Here is a 20,075-nt window from a genome sequence, read left to right as displayed (position 1 = left end):
TTAATTTAACTTTTCTTAGGCATGCCAATGGATAACGTCTGGGACGTATATTTTTTTAATTTAGGGTTGAATTGAATAAGAATCTCTAGGGTATATCCAGAACCCGTCGGCTTATTCGTAACTGGTAAAATGGACACCTATGGTAACTTGCGAATTAATTTTTTTTGAGGGAAGGCTGAACTTTTATGAAACAATATTTAATTCCGCAAGTCATCGAACTACCTTGACAAAACACTTAGATTTTGAAATAATTCCTAGAATATTTGTAGCACCGTCGAATCGGTTTCTTATTCGGAACTGGCAAAATAACTGTACATGTAATTATGATTAAGCATAGCACATGCATTAGTCGAACACGTGCTTACTCGGTGTTTATGTAGACCTTCAATTTCATAAGCTATTCTGTTTATGAAATACCTGTTCTACAAGTATTCAATTGAATCATTTGACCGATTTTTCCTTTCTAAAGAAATGGGCGTGTCTAAAGATAGCTCAAAACGTTCCACCCAAACAGAAAATTTTACCACTTCAATGCGCTTCATTGTATGTCAGTGAAAAAGTGCTATATAGTTTGTTTTTTTTTTATTTATTTATGTATTGAATTACAAATGTCCTGTCCTCCATAGACAATTTGATACTTTTTATTAAAAATTTTAGTAAATTATTTAACCTGTAATTATTGATTCACCTTGGAGGGTTGATGGTGGTGGTGGTGGGGTGGGGTAAGTCAACTTTATAATCTTGCTAAATTCACGCATATATATTTACATCCACTGAATAATTTCTCCTTTATTTCTTAAGAAACCCATTGCGTTAATCACTGCATGAACTACATTAGGCATGTCGCCTGTACAGATTTCTTGATCAGTGGCTGTTCCATCAATGAAACGTATAAAGACGTTCGCATCATTAATACAATAATTAACCTTTTTAGTCCTACTTTAAATGATTATCTAAACAGATATAAAGATAAACAATAAAATGTCTTTCTTTGTTTGTTATTACTGGAAATAACTTTCGCAGCTATTGCAGAAAAAATTTACATAACCCGCTTACGCGGGTTATGTATTTTTTCTGAAACAGCTGCGAACGTTCAAACAAAGAAAGCATTTTATTGTTTAAATAATTCTTTGCTTTCTTTATGCGTAAAAGTGTAACAATTTTATACGGAAGGGAAAAGACAAAAAAATTAACTTGGCAATTTATGAATAAAGAAATTAAATATAGTCTGGTCCCATTTAGAGTTATAAATATCAGTTATTAGAGCATCAATGAGCATGAATCTGAACCTTTTGATACCTTGGGTAAATAAGGTAACAAAATATGACCACTGCATGTTAAACATTTGTTTGAATAGTCATAGTTTTATGTTCATATATCAAGTGTATGAAGATTTTTTTTTTATAACGTACCTCTCCATTATGAGACCCCCCCCCCCCCCACACACACACACACACGGCACACCTATAATTTCTGTGTTGATTTTTTAAAAAGTTCATTATTCGTCGAGTTAACTTTACATGCGGTTGGTCCCAGTTTTTCATTTTAAAGTGACTAAATATAAAAACTTCTCATAAACTTTTTAATGTCACGAGGACAAACATTTTACGTCACAACGAAGGGGGATTCCCATTTTATTTCTGGGCTCTGACATTCATTGCGATCAGTCTCTGATACCAGTTTACCAATTCGCGACAAAAGAGCATTCAAGAAAGACCAAAGTACGGTAAATATTTGTTATATATCAATATGTTTGTATTCTCTGAAAAAAAGCTTTAAAAAAAGTATGAGTATACGATAAAGGTACTAGTATATCCATATATATAGGTCACAATGTAGGGCAGGTAAACAATCAAAATTATTCATGTTTTGTGTCCTAAAAACTCTTTGGAGAATGAAACGTAAAATGTACTTCCAGAATATGGACAATAGATTACTATTTTTCAATTCAATCGACCCATTGTAAGGTTTATTGTCTCAAAATAGACCAGAAAGGATTTTTTTATGTGTACAGTGCGTTTGGACAACTGCCAAATACCATTACAATGCTTTTTTTGCAATAAAGAAGGAAACATGGAATTGAGGAGCTGTCTGCACTGGCAAATGCCTTTCTATTACCCATTTGTGCAAAAAAATAAAATAAAATGAAATAAGTATATAAAGTCCTTCACCTACGGAAGCGTATTAGTGCCACTTGGACACTTCACTTTTTTTTAATTTCTACACTTTAAAGTGTAAATTTTACACTTTAAAGTGTAAATTTTACACATTAATCTGTAAATTTTACACTTTAATCTGTAAATTTTACACTTTAATCTGTAAATTTTACACTTTAATCTGTAAATTTTACACATTAATCTGTAAATTTTACACAGATTAATCTGTAAATTTTACACAGATTAATCTGTAAATTTTACAGATTAATCTGTAAAATTTACAGATTAAAGTGTAAATTTTACACATTAATCTGTAAAATTTACAGATTAATCTGTGTAAAATTTACAGATTAAAGTGTAAAATTTACAGATTAAAGTGTAAAATTTACAGATTAAAGTGTAAAATTTACAGATTAATGTGTAAAATTTACAGATTAATGTGTAAAATTTACAGATTAATGTGTAAAATTTACAGATTAATGTGTAAAATTTACAGATTAAAGTGTAAATTTTACAGATTAAAGTGTAAAATTTACAGATTAAAGTGTAAAATTTACAGATTAATGTGTAAAATTTACACTTTAATGTGTAGAAATTAAAAAAAAAGTGAAGTGTCCAAGTGGCACTAATACGCTTCCGTATTCACCTGCTCAACAAAGAAAAAAAATATTTTTAATAAATCCAATTTAAGATTGATCAATATATGTATAGTAATGGCTTTAATATTTATAAATAGCGAAGAAAAGAACGACTAAGATTAAAAAAATGAAATGCTATATACATGTATATGAAAATAAAAAACGAGGAAATAGTTTTGATAAATTGCACTCCATAGCTGTAAAAACCGGAAGGGGGGGGGGAGCGAATAATTTTGCCGATATATAGATTACTATAGAAAACAGTCACTTTATGCTTGTGCCCCCTGAATAATGACATCTGATGACCCCCTAATTGAAAATGTATGGTTGTGCCCCCCCCCCCTCCCCACTGTAACTGGAATGTTCTTCTTACATCGAAATTTTTTCTGATATCCTTGTCTATTGATTTTACATATAAGGCCTTTTCATGCAGGGATTGACACTTTATCATTGAAATGAAGTATAGGTCTCATGCAAATATATATTGTCTGTACGTTTAGAAAAAAAAAACTTAATACATACTACATGTGTATGAAATAATACATTAATAATATAGACTGTGGAGATAATTTTGTTTGATACATGATACAGAAGTTATAAAAAGAGGTGTATGGATCCCTCTTCACAAATATCTATATTTAGCTTATCAATGTATACTGTAACAAAGGGAAACCGTATCTATCTAACAGTAAGTATAAATTAAATTTAAATTAAATTATATTCAATCATTTTCCCTACAGTATGAATCTGGAGGGTGCTTCTGGTATAACCCTGGGGTCCACTACCCCGCATTTAGGACACGACATTCTACAGGCGATCAACAGAGGTAGATTCTTATTTAGTTTAATTGTCCCAATATTATGGTAAAATTCCATAATCAGGATCACAAACAGTTTTTCAGACTAGTAATCAAGAGTACATGTTCATTCATCAGTAATTTGTTCATCAAAGTTCTTTTTAATGTCGAAAATCTCTTGAGGTATTTATGTCAATTGTAGAACAGCAAGTTACTAGACAACAAGAAGAAATTGACACCTTAAAACAAAAGGTATACAATATATACATGTATTTAAAATATAAACCGTTTTATTAGGTATCAGTTTACTTTTAAATAGTTTTTTTTCATGAATTGGGAGAGTGGAAGGGTGCTATGAGCATTAATTTATCATATATAAATATTTCATCTTATTTTCAACAATTAATTTTACATAGATATTATAAATTTGAAAAATGTCCGTTTTTAAAATCATGAATTTTGCTGACTTTGTCCACACTTACACCAAATATTGTCAGTATGTTCCTCTTTGCAGTTATTAGGCTTAGAAGCAGACATTTTAGTCAAGCAACAAGCCTTAAATAAAGTCGCAATACAGGAACAAGAAATCATACTGCTCAAAGAAATAGTCCTAGAAAAGGAGAAATGGCGGGAACAGGCAAATGGTCTCAGCCAGGACAATGATCATCTGCGACAAGTTAATGAGGATCTAATAATAGAAAACAGGAGACAGCGTCAGGTCATTGCAGAACTGGAAGAAAATGTAAGGTTTAAACTTAAAAGTTGCAACTTTTAATAGATTACAAATTTAATTTTAAATATTTGAAGGAAAAAATGTTAACTAAATCTATTTTCATTCATTTTATTAAATGAACAGAAAAATTCATGATAACATGTATTTTTGCAGATGATGCTGATGTCCACCATCTTGGACTTAAGGACGACAGAGTTGGAGCAGGAGAAGAAGAACAAACTTCACTTGAAGAGGAAGCTGCGCGTTCTGTCAACCGCTGAGGAAACCCCCGAGTGTCACGGCCGATTCAAGCGTCAGTCCCTCAAAGATTGCCCTCGCTGTCACGCAGAAGTTTCATCCACCAATCTGTGCAAGTACCACCCCAAAACACCAGTCAAGCTGGACGGAACCTATTTTTTTCCGTGCTGTGGCCAGTCCGGGAAATCTGAGCCAGAGGGTTGCCAGAGTAGTGGTCAACACTTTATGGTTTTCGGTACCTGACATGCCAAGCGTATAACTATTTAGGCTATTTTCTGTCCACCCTGGAAAATGATAACCAAAAAATAATGGAATAGTCAAAATGGTTCCAGCTAAAAGTTGTATTATTCTAAGAGTTCTAAACAAGTTTAGGACATCTTGAAATCGTATGATTCTGCTCTGTAAATGGCTTTGTTGAACCAGACGGAATAATGAGTATATAATACAGTATTGCTTTTCTGGTTTATTTGAACTTAGGATGTATAGTTTGAATTCATCCTGTTTTATGTGTTTGAATATAAAACAACATCGATTTATATCGTCATAATCAGGATGCAAGATTGCTTCAGTGAGTAAGATTAGTTTATCATGTGCATTGTATTAATTTCCTGTAAAACCACAAAGAGATTATTTTTTTATGCTTGCTTGCATGAATGTTGTTATTTTTCTTTGATTTGACATTTTTTCCCCTATTGTTCATGTATCCCTCTTAACAATGTAGAAGATTTTGTTTTAAGGCAGCGCAAGAAACTTGCAGGAATTCTCGATCCTTATCATCTGATCAAACGTTAATACCTGTGAAACTGAATGATGTTTTACAGTTTCATTTAATTCGTATACAAAATCAAAAGAAAAGTACAACAAACATTTTTACATTCTTTCATTAATTCTAAATGAAACTTACTTATCTTTATTATGTTCCCCAATATATATACATATTGTTTTTACTCTGTTTCTTATTATTATTATTATTATTTTTCTTCTTCCTGGGAAAATTTTGTCCACGAGTGATCTTGTAAACTACACATCCGACTTAGGTGAAACCTTTTTAGGGTTAGTAGGCATGTTATGTAGAGTTGCCAAACAAAGGTCATTTTGCGCGCACGTGCTTGCAAGAGCGCGCACGTGCATTAGGTGAAATTACCAATATAATGGATATTGCCGTAACTTTTCTATTTTTTGATGAAATTTTTTGAAACTCATAATGTAAGGATACATTAGTAGTATAGACAAGATAACATGGTCAAAATAGCAAGATTTCACGCGCATGCACGTTCGCTTTGCTCTGATTGGCTGAAACTAAAGTATCAATAACTTTCTTGTTTCTTGTCATAATCCTTTGAAATTTTGAACATAGTCCTACATTATAATGATCTACCGCATGATATATAAGACTTTTCATGAAAGCATGCGCATGTGCGTGTGCTGCAAGCTGATTGGCTGAAACTTTAAATGGCTATATCTCCTTTGTTTTTTGACGAAATTCTTTGAAATTTAAAATATAGTCATGCATTGGGATATCCTTCAAAATGATATACAAAAAAAAAAATCATGAAACCACGTGCATGCACGTGTGCTGCAATTTGATTGGCTGAAACTTTAAATTGCTATTTCTCCTTTGTTTTTTGACGAAATTCTTTGAAATTTAAAATGTAGTCATGCATTAGGATATCCTACAAAATGATATAAAAAAAATCATGAAATTATGTGCATGCACGTGTGCTGCAATCTGATTGGCTGAAACTTTAAATGTCTATAACTCCCTTGTTTTTCAACCAAACAGGATGGGATATAGAACATAAATAGATGTAAGGGAGTCCTACAAGAAGGTATGATCATCATGTACGTGCACGCACGTGCGTGGATTTGAAACGAGTATATTTAAAAATACTCTTGAAAGACAAGATGATATGGTCATAACGCACATGCATTCACATGCGCTTGGGTGCAATGCTAAAAATTGAATATAATTGGTATCCTTCTGGAAAAACGTTGTTAAAGTAAAAAATGCACAGAGTTTGTCTTATTTAATGAAGCTTACAGGGAATATAGCAACGAAAGGGAGTTGGGGAGCGTTTGGGGAACATCTGTAACGGTTCCCGTTACAATTAGCACTAGTTGATATGTAATATATATACGTTGTAGTATTTAACTTAGAAGAACGCTGTTTAATTGCTCAAATGGCAATAAAAATTTCTCGATATATTTCGTTTGTCATTGTCGTCATTTTAAGATTTATCATGCAGTTTCCTCTCAGGAAGGGGGGAGGCTTAGAGAACTTTGTTTCATGATCTGTAGGCAACCATTTCCAAAGACCTGGAGATTTCAAAACACCAGTAGTAAAGTTGGTCGTACAGTATATCTGTAAATAAGAACACGGGCATGAGAAGTGTACCCCCCCCCCCCCGCGGTTGGAAGTAATTAAAAGATAATGATAAATAATAGAAAAATAAATAATAATATGATGGATATTGAGAGCTCAATAAAAATGAACTCGGGAGGGAGGGTAGTGGCTTGTCCCGAGACACAGTTAGATCATTCTAACTTGTGGGATGGGGTGCTCGTTGTGACAACATCGCAGCAAAGAGGGGGCAGCGATGGTACACATTGGACCACAGCCACCCAAAGTGTGGATACCCCCCTCCAAATAAATACAAATACAAATACAAATATTTATTGGCACAAACACAATTACAATAATTGGCAAAGGCACATCAATAAATAAAATATAAAACCCAAATTTTCTCAAAAATAAAAGATGTTCTATGAAAACAGATTGTACTTTTTCTTACGTTTAGAGAGATTGGCCATGTACAGTATAATAAAAATATACATTTTATTGTACCGTACATGGCCAATATCTAAAAGTAAGAAAAAGTACAATCTGCTTTCATAGAACAACATACAGATATCATAGATGGGGAAATCTGTTATTTTTGAGTAATATATTATAGGCTTTTATATATATATATATATATATATATATATATTTTTTTACATGGAGAGGGGTATCCACACTTCAGACAGGTGCCTGTGATTCGACTAAGCCTAATTTTTTCCCATTTAAATTTAATAATCTTAGACTTGAGTTGATAGTCAGAAAACCCCTTTTAGTGAAGTTATATCAGTACAACTAATTCTAATGAAATAATGCGCACACATAAAGAAAGAGTGTGTGTGATGTAAGGATACACGAATACTTACTGTACAACTTATCCAGTACCGAACACGCCGAAACTAACGTAAACAAAGTCGGTGATCCTGAAAATAAATATATTGGGATGTGTAATCAAAAATTGTAATTTAGTAAGTATTTTAATGCAGATTAAATGGTAATTTTGATATCTACAATATTCTAAGAATTGTTGATGCCTAAAATAAGTTTATTAAAAACTTGTAAGATCAAAAATCCAAGGGTAAAGGAAATATTTTCAGTGTCATCCTTCAACAGTGCAGTGTAAGATGTTTCCTCCTTATTCCGTTACCAAATTTTGCTCTATAGTGCATTTTAGTTTTTTCCTTAAAAGCCAAAAACCTTTTTTTAGATATATAATTCTCGTGCCGTTTTGTTTGTTTAAATGTTAAATCCGTCCGAGTAATAAGACTCAAGTTCAGTTCTTGAGTTGTGGGAATCTTAGCTGGTTTCAAATCCTGGCATTTCATCTTCTTTCTTCTTTAGGAAGAGGGCTAAAATATAGGTCTTGCCTGTTGCCCGATCCCATTCACTTTTATTTGTGAATAAAATTTTGTATAAATAAAAAAGAAGAGGAAACATGTTGATAATAATTACACTTCAACTGACACATTTGAATTTTCTAAGCGAAATCTTATCGGGAATTATTTGTCACCATTCTTGACAGTAGGAATTGAACCTACCAAGGTTGTGTGTTTGATAGTTAACTAAAAGTATGATTTCTATATTACTAGGGATTGCATGAAAATGAATGTTGAAGTGGTTGGAAGAATCCGGAAACCCATCAGAGCCGAGGGACCAGAGTCTTTGGTGGTGGAAGGTCAAAGGATTGCTGCCAAATCTGGTGGTCCATTTCTTAAGTATGTTTTCCCATGTAATAGTACTAAAATCTTTTGAACGTGAACAATAATGCATGAAATTTTAATAGATCAAAAATTGGACTACTCTTGATAACATTAGTCTCATAAGTTTTCTAGTTTCTGAAACTCCACTGTGACCACATTCCAAGCTCATGACTTGTCAATCTTAGAGGAGTAATTTATGCTGCAGTATGTAATATTTAGGAATTTTTGTTTTTCGTGCAGTCTAGCCAATCTTCACAGAAAAGATGCTACAAACTATGATGTATACAAACACTCAGTGGACGACCTGCTTGATCTACACATGGCAGGATTTAATGTGTGCTTACTTGTTATGGGGGAGAGTGAGTCTGGAAAAACCTTTTCTATACAAGGGGAGAGCACTCAGAAAGCAGGACTAGTTCCACTGATTCTGGACTATCTGTTTAGTAAACTTACTGGAGGTTTGTTTTTTTCTATAACATTAGATATTAAAAAGCACTAAATAACTAGTATATCTTGTGTCACTGAATATTTTTAAGTATTAAATAAACATTTTACGTCGCAATTACTGTAAAAGAAGAGTCAGAGAGAGAGAGAGAGAGAGAGAGAGAGAGCATTCAAATAAAAGCAAGAAACAAATTTCAGGTAGGAAAAAAATCCTCTCACCAAATTTTCATGTTTTTATAGAACAGTACATGACTGATACTAAAGTAAGAAGAATGAACCCTCGAGTATCAATGTCTATGGTTGAGGTGTACAATGAATTAGTGAAGGATCTGCTACAAGTCCCAGGAAGTGGTGGGGCTTACTTAGATATTCAAGAGACTGCAGATAAAGGAGTGCATGCCAAGGTCAGTATAATTACATGACCTAGGTCAAGGTCATTATTTTGTGATTTACATAAAGAAGCAAAAATCATCAACTATTAGAATCTAAGATAGATCAGTTTAAAGTGATAACCAGAATTATTGCATTGCTCTGTACTGGGTTAGAAACAGATTTTGTTTAATGGCATTTTTACCTCAGTTGTAATCTTCAAAGACTGAAGGTCATCTTTCATTATTCAGAACTGCAGCGTTGCTGTGCTGAGAGATGCCTCTGATGGTCATTCTCAGTTCCGACAAGGGATGGCACGAAGAACGGAAGCAGCGACTGATTTTGGTCCAGCTTCCCAGCATGCTGCTACCATCATCCATATTGACCTAGAAATGGTAATTATCTCATCCATATTGACCTAGTTATCTCATCCATATTGACCTAGAAAATGTATTTATGTCATCCTTTTTGACCTAGAAATGGTAATTTTGTCATCCATTTTGACCTAGACATAGTAATTATATCATCCATATTGACCTAAAATTGGTAATTATACCATCCTTATTGACATAGAATTGGTAAATGTGTCACTCAAAGATTTTAAAAGTACATTGTATGTACTTTAGTGAAAGTTAATAATTGGTAACAATTAGCATAGTGAAAGAAACAAAAGTGTACAAAGTTTTAAGATGATGCTATATAATTTATCTGTCAGATGAAACCAAAAAAGGTAAGAAATGATCAGAACTGGAGGATATTTAGTAAAAGAGAGCATTTTATTGTTGCTTACAGCTTTTCTCTGAAATAAATTTAATTTTCTGCATCTCCTCTTGAAACTATTCTTACTAAGCAGATGAAAGCCAGCTACTGTTCTCAGTCATTTTCTTATCAGACTAGTAGAAGGAGAGGGGGATGATTATGAAATTAACCATGTTTAAAATACTTTTCAAGATACTGTAGGAGGATGAAAGTGTAAAATGATAAAAATTGAAAAATTTCATATAAAACATTTTGATTTTGTCTCATGTAAAATAGTGGACACATTGAATAAGAAATTCTCAACTTTTGAGAATTTTGATGCTATCAGGAAGACTTCCTATATATATATAATGTGCATGTATATATAAATGTGATTTAAAGATCCAATGTATGACACATTTATGCTAGACTGGAAATATATGTGTTCTGTATCTTTCTATTTATCTTTATAGCTTTTTTGTTGTACCTATCCTGTGTAAGATACCTGTTGAAACCTGTGAGCTTTAAATGTGTTATATCAATCAGAATTTTATTATTTGTTGGTGTGCATGCAAACAAATTCTATAGGTGTACCTAGAATTCATTTCCTCTCAAGCATGACTGGAACTTTAAAAGATTCTCCCCTCTTATTTTCCACCTTTATAATTTCTTTGAACAGAGCTTTAAAGCAGTCTCTAAAATTAATTGAAAATTTCATTTTACATAATTGTACCATCATAATAGATTACTTTTATGTATACAGAGACATTATTGGGTTCATGTTTAATTCCAATATCATTTACCAAGTGTAGCTTCATACATGAATGAGTCTTATTTAGCTATAAGATTTTTTTTTCAAAATCACAATAATTTATAGCAAGTAATTAAATTTAGTTGGAATTTTCATTCAAAGTCAGAGGTAAGGAGTTTGTTAGTGTTAATTGTTAGAAACTTTATTTTTTTTTAATTTTGTACCTCAGATTTATTTTCCTTCTAAAAGGCCATGTAGCTACCACATTTAAAAAGATTACCCCGGTATTCATTAATTGAAATCTACAAATATAGCAAAACCTAAATGAAATTTTGTTAATTCACTTGTATCGTTATAATACAAAAAAATATATTTCACACATAACAAGAATAATTTCATATTAGAAAAACGTATTTAAGAAAAATTCATTTATCTCTACAAATAGACAATTTTTCTTCTGGGAAAATAAATCAAAGTAATTTTACCTTTTAAGCCCTGTATATAATTGTCCATATGAGTAGCACAGCAGTGTTTCTTTAGAGTATCAATAGAAAAATGCAGACTTGAGAAAAGATACATTGTGGCATTGTAAGTCGGAGGAAACTCCATTGTATGAGGGGTTTATACAGTAGTTGAGAGGTTCCTGGAGATTGTGGTATTGGTTCACTATTGATTGTAAAAGGTCAGTATTTGCCCTGATAACACTGATAAACCACCATCTAACCTCTTACATAGTAACACTGTCAACAAAATTAATTTATTGATTCTTTCTCCGTAGGAAATTTCTTATCTTCTTGGAGGGGGTTTAACTTTTTATATACCTGTGTCTGTTACATGTTGGAACCTTTAGGACTGTTTTTATAAACAGATAATTTTGTTATTTTTTATCATAATTTGACGTTTTTCAGTTGGTGGGAGATAATCCTAAACCGAACCATTCTCGCTTCACGGTCGTTGAGCTGCCGGGGTTGGAGAAGCTGAGTGAGGATGCAGCTCAGCTGAGACAGAGGGAGGGACCAACACTCAGCAAGGCTCTCAATGGTCTCAATTCTCTGGTCATCTCATTGGCCAGCAACCCTTACGCAGACCGAGTCATAAGCTATAGGTCAGTGCATTTTGACAAAATTAAGTTAATATAGATGTGACATTTATAATGACATACAATTTCTTGTGAACTTAATTTGTATGCAATATATTTTATTTAAATGAAAATATATCATTATTTAATGTGAATTATGAAGATTTGGAAATACATGTATGCCATCTTTCTGTTTATGATTATAACAAATATTTCACAACGTAAATACACATACCTGGTAATTTTTCTGACTACTTAATACTATTGAGCAAGATGTATCAAATAATTAAAAAAGACCTTATTATATATAAAAATATTTGTTAAAATGCAATTTTTATAAAAATTCTATAAATCGACAATGTAAATTTTGTGTCCTCGGTGAAAAAAATTATCCCCTCATAAAACAGAAAAAAAAATCAACTTATGCTTGGGAAGGAGTATTAGGGAAAGGGAGGGGTAACAAAGGCAAGAAAGGTTATGTCTTATAAAAATTTGAAAAGACGCATGCATAAATCTTCCATTTTATTTTCTCAGTTTTGAAAAATCAATAATTTTAAATTTATTTCATTGTACACTATACTAATTTCTTTCCAGTGATTCAAAGTTAACTCAGTTGCTGAGGGAGGAGTTGGGAGGGAACTGTAAGACAAGAGCTCTACTGAACATCAAACCCCAGGCTGACCCCAGTACATTTAACGCTGTTCTACAGTTTACAATACGCCTCTCCCAAGTGAAGAACTACCCCATCATTAATGACTCCTATGCTCAGGTTAGTTTGTTAGATGGATCCCAATGTATGAAATATGTGATTTCTACCATGGTACATGTACATCCCACAGGTCACACTCCATAATTAATCACTGCTTCAGAGAAAAAAAATAAAAGTGGTGTATTTACATATCTCTACTTTTTGAAATTCAAAACAGAAATGAGAGGAAAAAATGTTAAAATTGAAAGTACTTGTAAAATAATTATCTTGTTTATGAAAACGTTAGGATTTTTTTTGTTTTATGTAAATTTTAGGAGTTGATCACCCAGTACAGAGCCAGGATTATTGACCTAAAGCAGCAGGCAGGTGTAGGTCCAGCACCAATGGCGCAGATCAGTAATCTTAACGATGTCAAGGAAACCATAAGGCAACTGGAGGTTGAAAATGTAAGTGTAGATTAAGTTATTAGAATTGTAAGTACATGTAATGTAGAAATTTGACAGAAATTAATTTTATACATCCCTGAAACATAAATTACATTACTTCCTTTTAAAGAAAAAAATAATTTCAAAAGGGAAAGTACAACCTTGAAGAGATATGTCATAAAAGAATTTTTCGCAAGATTAGCGATTTTTCTTTCTGATTAATACAAATAACTAGTGTTGGCAAATCGGACGATTTTCAGTAACCGGTTACTCGCTTCATCTTCCGATCGAGTACCCGGTTACTCGGATGATTTTTCGTAAAAGTATCCACATCTTTTATTTATCTTATGCTTTACTTATCGGCAGTAGTAATACACAAATATACTTATATGGACACTATATTTACAATACACACGTGAAATATTGTCAACGAATTTTGATTTTAGATTAAAGAAAATAAGGAATTTGACACACGAAGAAGACAAATAAAGACGTTAATCACCGTCTCACAATTGCTTTCCTTTTCAGCCCCCGAAATATGTCGCTATCTAGGAGAATAATATTTATCTACGTACTCCGTAATTAATAGTTATTTTGTTGATATGTGATTTTGATTCAACTGCTTTTTCTTACAACCTCAAGCTTAATTTGTCTGTGGCGGCATTTCGTTAAATTATCAAATGAGTTAATGTAATCATAACATAGGCCTTCAAAAGTTGTATACCCCCCAAACAATCAAAGCTATTTATTATATAAACTGTGAAAACTAATCAAAACAATTTGATCCACTACAACCATGTATTAGATCAAGACTAGCGGTACTTAAAATTAGGGAAATGTGTAAGTATATACATTTATAATTTATAAAACAATCATTTTATATCCATATTTACTATGTAGATTTTTTTTCATGCGAGTAACCGAATAGCAGTTTTACTAACCGATACTCGCATCGTTCGACGGTTACCCGGTTAACCGGGTACTCGTTGCCAACACTACAAATAACTGATATCTTTAAAATTACATGCATACATACCCTGTACAATACCCTGATCCATTTTAGCTGAGACTGAAAGACGACAATGAGAGACTGAAGACTCGACTGGATGGAATGCAGAATAAATTTGGGAGCATGGCTCACACCAAGACTGACCTGTCTCAACAGTTACTGATGACAGAGGAAGAGAAGCTAAAGGTCAGGGGGTCAGCACTGTGTGAGGGGGTGCTGAAAGGGGTGGGAGAGACAAAGCAAAAAGTGCTAACTCATTATAAGATTAAATGCTTTCAATGGGAGAGAATGTTTGATAAATGTATCTCTTCCAAGGGTGGTAATCTGCTCCTTTCCTATTTTGAGGAGAGGAGTAAATTGTCATCCTTGGCTAGCAAAGAGATGTTAAGATGAAATGAACAGATGTAAAATATCTCTGACACAGCTTAATTAAGTTCCTCTTATGGTTTCCGAGGTTTATTTTCTAAAATTGTCATTTCAGGTGTCACAGTCTTTGGTGGAGATGCAGATCGAAAACAACAAAATCAGAGAGGATGCTGAGGCCACAAAGTTTGAACTGACCAATAAGGTAAGCAGAGTGTACTCCAGACAACTTTTATACAGATCAGCAGTATCACAGCAATGAAATTGTATTTATATTAACCAAATACAAGTATCACACTTTGATGTATAGGTACTCATACGGTACAGTAGGTTATTTTAGCGGGGTGCTAATTTTGGTATTTTGATGGTAGCCCGCTAAAATTTTTATCACTAGAATATTCAGTACTCATCTTTGTCTTCATATGCAAAGACCTGAAACCCTGTGTCAGCTAAAATAAATTATGCCAAAATTATTGGCATACCTTTGAGCAGGCAAAATGCTAAATTTTACACCCGCCAAGAAATTTTGCTATACGGTATACAACTGTATTAATAATATGTCAATTTCTGATCAGTAAGTGATGATATTGTAGATTTTAATGCTGGAGAATAATTTGTTGGAGGCAGATAATGAGAGAGATAAACATCAAAAAGCTGCCAGGAATGCCAGAGAAAGGTTGATAGAAATGGAGAAGGACAGAAAAGACTTGGCTGACGAATATGTCGTCCTCAAAACTAACTATCTGGCTCTTGTCAGAGAACATGAAAAAGAGGCAGGAAATTAATTATATTCGATTATATATCAGCATCTAGTTTTAAATATTTTCATTTTAATACATTTTTAGAAAGATGCAGGTTCATTAAATACTGAAGAACCTGATACTGGGTACATTTAATTGCTCATTCTTAACCCTTATTGTGTATTTAATGCATAATATGGTTATTTATAGACCAAGAGGAATGATGAACTAAGTATTGAGTTGCTCAACTTAGTGAATGCCAAGGCTGCCTTGATGAAGCAGATCCATGCCTTGTCAGACTCTGACCCAGGAATAGGTGACCCAGAGGCAGAGGTCAGCAGGGTCAAGGCCATTGTCATCAAGAACTCGTCTGGCAAAGTCAAGGTAAGCTTCTGTATTTATTTTCTCAACTAGAAGTGCTTATATTTGTGTGTATGTACCCTCTTAAAGAGGATATATGAGAGAAAGTTTCTGAAAACTAGTTGATATACATGTATATTGAATGTTTGACTATATATGTTTGCTCTTTCTACAAAAAATACCCTTTATTCCAGTTATGAGCACTATAAATTAATATACCAGTAGATAAAAAAAATACAGGCACTTTTTTGTATACAATTTAGCTTTAATCATTTTCTTTAATTAAATTAGGAAAACGTAGAAAAAAACCTTTGAAAAGTCAAGAGTTTATTCGTTTTTTTTTATTACTCAATAACAGGCTGATGAGATTCTGGGAACACAGACAGACAGATCACAAGTGGAGAACACTGTAAGATTTAGGGCTTTGTTATTTGTTTTTGGTGAATATATCCAAGTATTCTAAGGACTATGTTTTAATTAATTAATGAAGAGGGTAAAAGAAGTCCCTAAGTATCTTGCAGATTCCTTTTAAAAATCTGTTCACTGTGGTTTGTTCTTATTTCATTATTTTCTTTTTTAGCTGTTTAATAATAAGAGACGATATGAGAGAGACATGGAAAGACTGAAGAAAGAGCATGGGGATGACAGAGTGAGATTGGAAGCCAAATTGTAAGTTGTGTTTCGCATCAACAAACTGGATCATACAATAAATGAAATTTTCATTTTGAAAAATATCAAATGTACCATTATTTTCTGATTGCTTCAGAAATTCTGTCCAGAAAGAGTTGCAGGAATCTCGTAATTTGGCAAGAGAGCGACAACGTCGATTGGCTGAACTGAATGCAGTATGTATTTCATGTTTGGAAAACTCCTTTTATTTAAGTTTACAAAGTGGTTTGATTATCAAATCGTAAGAAGGGTGCCATTCAGAGTTTGTATGTACTGCATGTTTGTGTGTGAATCTGCTTTGTAACTGCTATATGTCCCTTACATATATAGATCACTTGGTGCTGCATCAATGATGTAAGAACACACATGTAGTTGCTTGCTTTGTGATTGAAATAAGTTCTTATCCTGTTACCTAGCCTTTGTGGTTTAACATGCAACAGGAAAAATATGTTTAGACCACTATGCATATTAAATTCAAAAAATGTATCAAGTGCTCACAAAATGAAGCAATCATACTAAATACATGTACCAGGTTTTGGGCATTGCCATATGTGCATGAAGCATATTTATGATCTATTCAGTTACCAAATAGTATGCTTATAATAGCTTCTCAAAAGTATATGAATGATACAGTAATACTGTGCAGAAGAAATATTAATCAAAAAGAAATTTGTGATTAAAGCTTTCTTTGTAAGGATCAAGATAGAGCCTCACAAGATATAACCAATAATTTATCTTGACATTCTCTCCAAAATAAAAGTTGCCATGAATCATTTACCAATTGAAATGGTTGTAATAATTTTCTATCAGGCTTTGATTGTGGCTCGTGGGGAGAAGGAGCAGTTAGAACTGCAGCTCAACAGACTCCAGCACAAGGTCAAGGACCTCGGCGAGGACTATAGAGGGCGCCTCATCAAATACGTGGAGGATATAGCTGTAAGACTATAATAGTTAACATAATTGTGGCAAAAAATGGCGAAGATACTTAGAATTTTTTCTTGAGATTTGTTTGAAACCTTATGATTTGACAGTGTTTATGTTCTTTTTTTTTTTGAAGGAATTTGTGGATAAGAACAATGCAGGACCTGATGGTCGCAGTTCAGGTAGAATGAGGGATTATGTAGAAAATATGCACAAGGACATTTCTCGATCACACAAGGAGCGAGAGGAACAGTTAAGTTTGGCCGCTCAGCAGTATCGAGAGAGCAAGCGGAGTCTGCTGCATAAATACGAAGAGCTGCTTATACATTACAGGTATGTAATATATAAAACTGTGGAATCCTTATTACAGGTATTTGATATGTAATACTGTGAATTTCTTATTCTTAGAGGAGGATCAATGTTCATGTATCAACCTCAGCCACAAATTTACATTCCCAGGAACAATATCTTTGTCAATGTATCAGTTCAATGAAAATTCTGTAAATAAAAGTTTTCCACAAAATCATGTCCACAAGAACCAGCTAGTTCATTTGATTGCCCATGAGCATTGACAAGCCAGAATAAAAATGATTCAATAGTAGTTTTCACAATCAAGAAACAGACATGGTTAACAAAATACTATAGAATCATTATTGTTTGTTTGGAAATAGTCTTTGTGGAGTTGATGGAAATCTGCTTTGAAAAAATATTTTATCAATGCATCTTTTGTATAATTATACAAATACAAAATTTTTCCCTAGGTAAGTAAATGTTATTTACTATGTACAGTGACCGCAGTGAATTTAAAATGATTGATGATGATGGTACATGTACTTTTTTCTATTACATAATTTGTTTGAAATTAAGATATATATAGGATTTCCCATGATTTGTAGTTGGATATGATTTTTATCAAACGAGTTGTGTGTTTTTTATCCCCGAGCTTTGGAGATAAAAACACACAATGAGTAAAATTGGATAAAATCATATCCAATTACAAATCATGGGAGATTTTTTCATCCCATGTTTAATACTTCACAACCAATGTTATACACTGTTTTATATAGGACTCCTCTTTATTTTACTTCATCACGCTAACGCAAAAACCATTGTGAAGTCATAACTACACTTAAGTGTGGGATATCAAAAAAAATATCCAAAGATTCATATTCACGGGATAAAGGGATAAACATGGGATAAATTGCATTTAGCCATTACAAATGCAATAGACAACCCAATCAATTAGGAGATAATCAAGTAATATTTAAAATAAGACGAAAAAGACAAATCTTATACATTTTAGGAACCTGCGACTCCAGTGTGAAGAGAGAGGATTGGACGACATTGACATGGGACCTGATGAGACAGAGCTGAAACTGTCGGACTCAGAAATCAACTCCTCCAACCTCCGAGAAATCACCCGCCTCAAAGGAGAGGTCAACAAACTCAAACAGACCGTACAGAACTACAAAAACAAGGTCAAGGTTAATCACTTATCAGATAGTTAATCATCCAGTTATTTTTTAATTGGGTTATATTTATCATAATTTTGGGGGGTTAGAAATGAAATGTTTTTCATTTCATTCTTAAACTAGAGAAAAATCAAATAAACATACTGTCATAGCACAGTTATGAGAGGAAGTACAAGATTTTTAAATTTCAGCTCATTTTATACTTAATTTCTTTTATTTTTTAGTATGGACTTTCAGATGATGAAGATGTAATGATGAGGTAAAGCTTTATTAGGTCTCCTCATTGAAAAATAATCCCCTCATTTAATAGATTTCTCCTTTCGATCATTATACATAAAAACATGTATCACACTTTTAACAGACCTGGAGAAAAGCCTGCGGAGACCTGGGCCACGTTACGCAAACAGTTACGAGAGTACACACTAAATACACAAAAGGATCTGGAGGAAGAGAGGGCCAAACTAATGAGTGAAAACATAGTACTGAAAGAACAGCTTAAGGAAAGTCAGGACTACATAGATCACCATCTTGTCAGGTAATTGTGCATTAAATGTATGTATATACAGTAAAACATGCTTATAACGAGATGTCAGGGATGAAGAAATTTGCTTTGATATAAGCATAATTCATCATATCCGTTACGTTTATAATATACATGTATTATGAAGTCACAGGAAATGAAATTTAATGTAATCCTATTTATGCCTTTGCAGATATAAACAAGAGATTGTAAAATTAAGGAAAATGCTTGGGTACGATACAGATAGTTCACCAGTGCCAGGGGTTCATGCCTACAGGAAGGGCAGGAGAAAGTAGGCTGCAGGATTTAGACTCACTGTAGGACAAAGGGTAGCCAAAGGAGCAGGATATCACAGCCTAGTGTAGACTACGTACTACAGTAGCCAATGATACAAGTCTTGCCTACAACCAATTGTAGATAACAGCAGTGCCTAACGAACTATACCAGTGAACAAATAGTGCTTAATAACTGTTCATTGCTTCCAACAACTGTGATATTATCTCTGTGATATGTTTATTCTTACTGCTGTAGAAGTAATATTGCTGCACATTATTTATTTTACGAGATATTATAGTGAATGTAGACATGCACTCTCTTTCAAACATAATGTAAACTTATCTGTTTAAGACAATTGCAATTCAAAATGTGCATTGTTTCATCTTTTTGACTTACTGAAAACTTACAAATTTTGCCCATCAACACATGAGTTAATGAATACTAGTATGCAATGATAGCAATATGAAATATTACGGAAAAATTATTTTTTAGCACATCTCTATGTGTACGATGCAATATTTTTGTACTAATGCATAATAAATGCCATCAGCTGTAAATTTTGTTTTCCTTTTCCACTCAAGAAATGAATTTGCAAATTGGTTAAGAGTGTAAACCATGGGAAAAGGTTTAACG

The 20,075-nt window shown here is 33.0% G+C and overlaps 2 protein-coding genes across 3 annotated transcripts; both read left to right on the top strand.

Moving 5' to 3' along the window:
* Nucleotides 1–3,779: 3,779 nt before the first annotated feature.
* On the top strand, nucleotides 3,780–4,986 carry LOC134230907 (uncharacterized). The gene is made up of 3 exons (XM_062712772.1): nucleotides 3,780–3,842; nucleotides 4,105–4,332; nucleotides 4,477–4,986. The coding sequence occupies exons 1-3, from the start codon at nucleotides 3,780–3,782 to the stop codon at nucleotides 4,801–4,803; spliced, it is 618 nt and encodes a 205-aa protein (XP_062568756.1). The 3' UTR covers nucleotides 4,804–4,986.
* A 124-nt stretch (nucleotides 4,987–5,110) lies between these two features.
* On the top strand, nucleotides 5,111–19,999 carry LOC134230916 (coiled-coil domain-containing protein 78-like). 2 transcript variants are annotated; one of them, XM_062712779.1, is made up of 21 exons: nucleotides 5,111–5,128; nucleotides 8,488–8,613; nucleotides 8,839–9,056; nucleotides 9,283–9,446; nucleotides 9,663–9,806; nucleotides 11,809–12,005; nucleotides 12,573–12,747; nucleotides 13,002–13,133; nucleotides 14,176–14,307; nucleotides 14,603–14,689; nucleotides 15,078–15,257; nucleotides 15,435–15,608; nucleotides 15,943–15,993; nucleotides 16,165–16,253; nucleotides 16,351–16,429; nucleotides 17,064–17,189; nucleotides 17,311–17,507; nucleotides 18,478–18,652; nucleotides 18,871–18,905; nucleotides 19,008–19,181; nucleotides 19,360–19,999. In XM_062712779.1, the coding sequence occupies exons 2-21, from the start codon at nucleotides 8,495–8,497 to the stop codon at nucleotides 19,460–19,462; spliced, it is 2,751 nt and encodes a 916-aa protein (XP_062568763.1). In that variant the 5' UTR covers nucleotides 5,111–5,128; nucleotides 8,488–8,494; the 3' UTR covers nucleotides 19,463–19,999. The 2 variants fall into 2 exon arrangements, with proteins under 2 accessions (XP_062568763.1, XP_062568764.1); XM_062712780.1 differs by lacking the exon at nucleotides 5,111–5,128 and adding an exon at nucleotides 7,848–7,866.
* The last annotated feature ends 76 nt before the right edge of the window (nucleotides 20,000–20,075 follow it).

This window comes from Saccostrea cucullata, unplaced genomic scaffold (genome assembly GCF_032062105.1).
Source record: "Saccostrea cucullata isolate Sc308-1 unplaced genomic scaffold, CSIRO_AGI_Scuc_v1 ctg308, whole genome shotgun sequence".
In the NCBI taxonomy this organism is placed as follows: domain Eukaryota; kingdom Metazoa; phylum Mollusca; class Bivalvia; order Ostreida; family Ostreidae; genus Saccostrea; species Saccostrea cuccullata.
The sequence above is the reverse complement of the archived record's forward strand: the minus strand, read 5'-3'. Positions and strand labels throughout refer to the sequence as shown.

Coding starts and splice junctions, on each gene's coding strand:
- LOC134230907 (XM_062712772.1), top strand. CDS start 3,780: ATGTCAATTGTAGAACAGCAAGTTACTAGACAACAAGAAGAAATTGAC. Junction 3,843..4,104: donor TTGACACCTTAAAACAAAAG/GTATACAATATA, acceptor TCCTCTTTGCAG/TTATTAGGCTTAGAAGCAGA. Junction 4,333..4,476: donor TTGCAGAACTGGAAGAAAAT/GTAAGGTTTAAA, acceptor GTATTTTTGCAG/ATGATGCTGATGTCCACCAT.
- LOC134230916 (XM_062712779.1), top strand. CDS start 8,495: ATGAAAATGAATGTTGAAGTGGTTGGAAGAATCCGGAAACCCATCAGA. Junction 9,807..11,808: donor TCCATATTGACCTAGAAATG/GTAATTATCTCA, acceptor GACGTTTTTCAG/TTGGTGGGAGATAATCCTAA. Junction 17,508..18,477: donor GAGCTGCTTATACATTACAG/GTATGTAATATA, acceptor TATACATTTTAG/GAACCTGCGACTCCAGTGTG.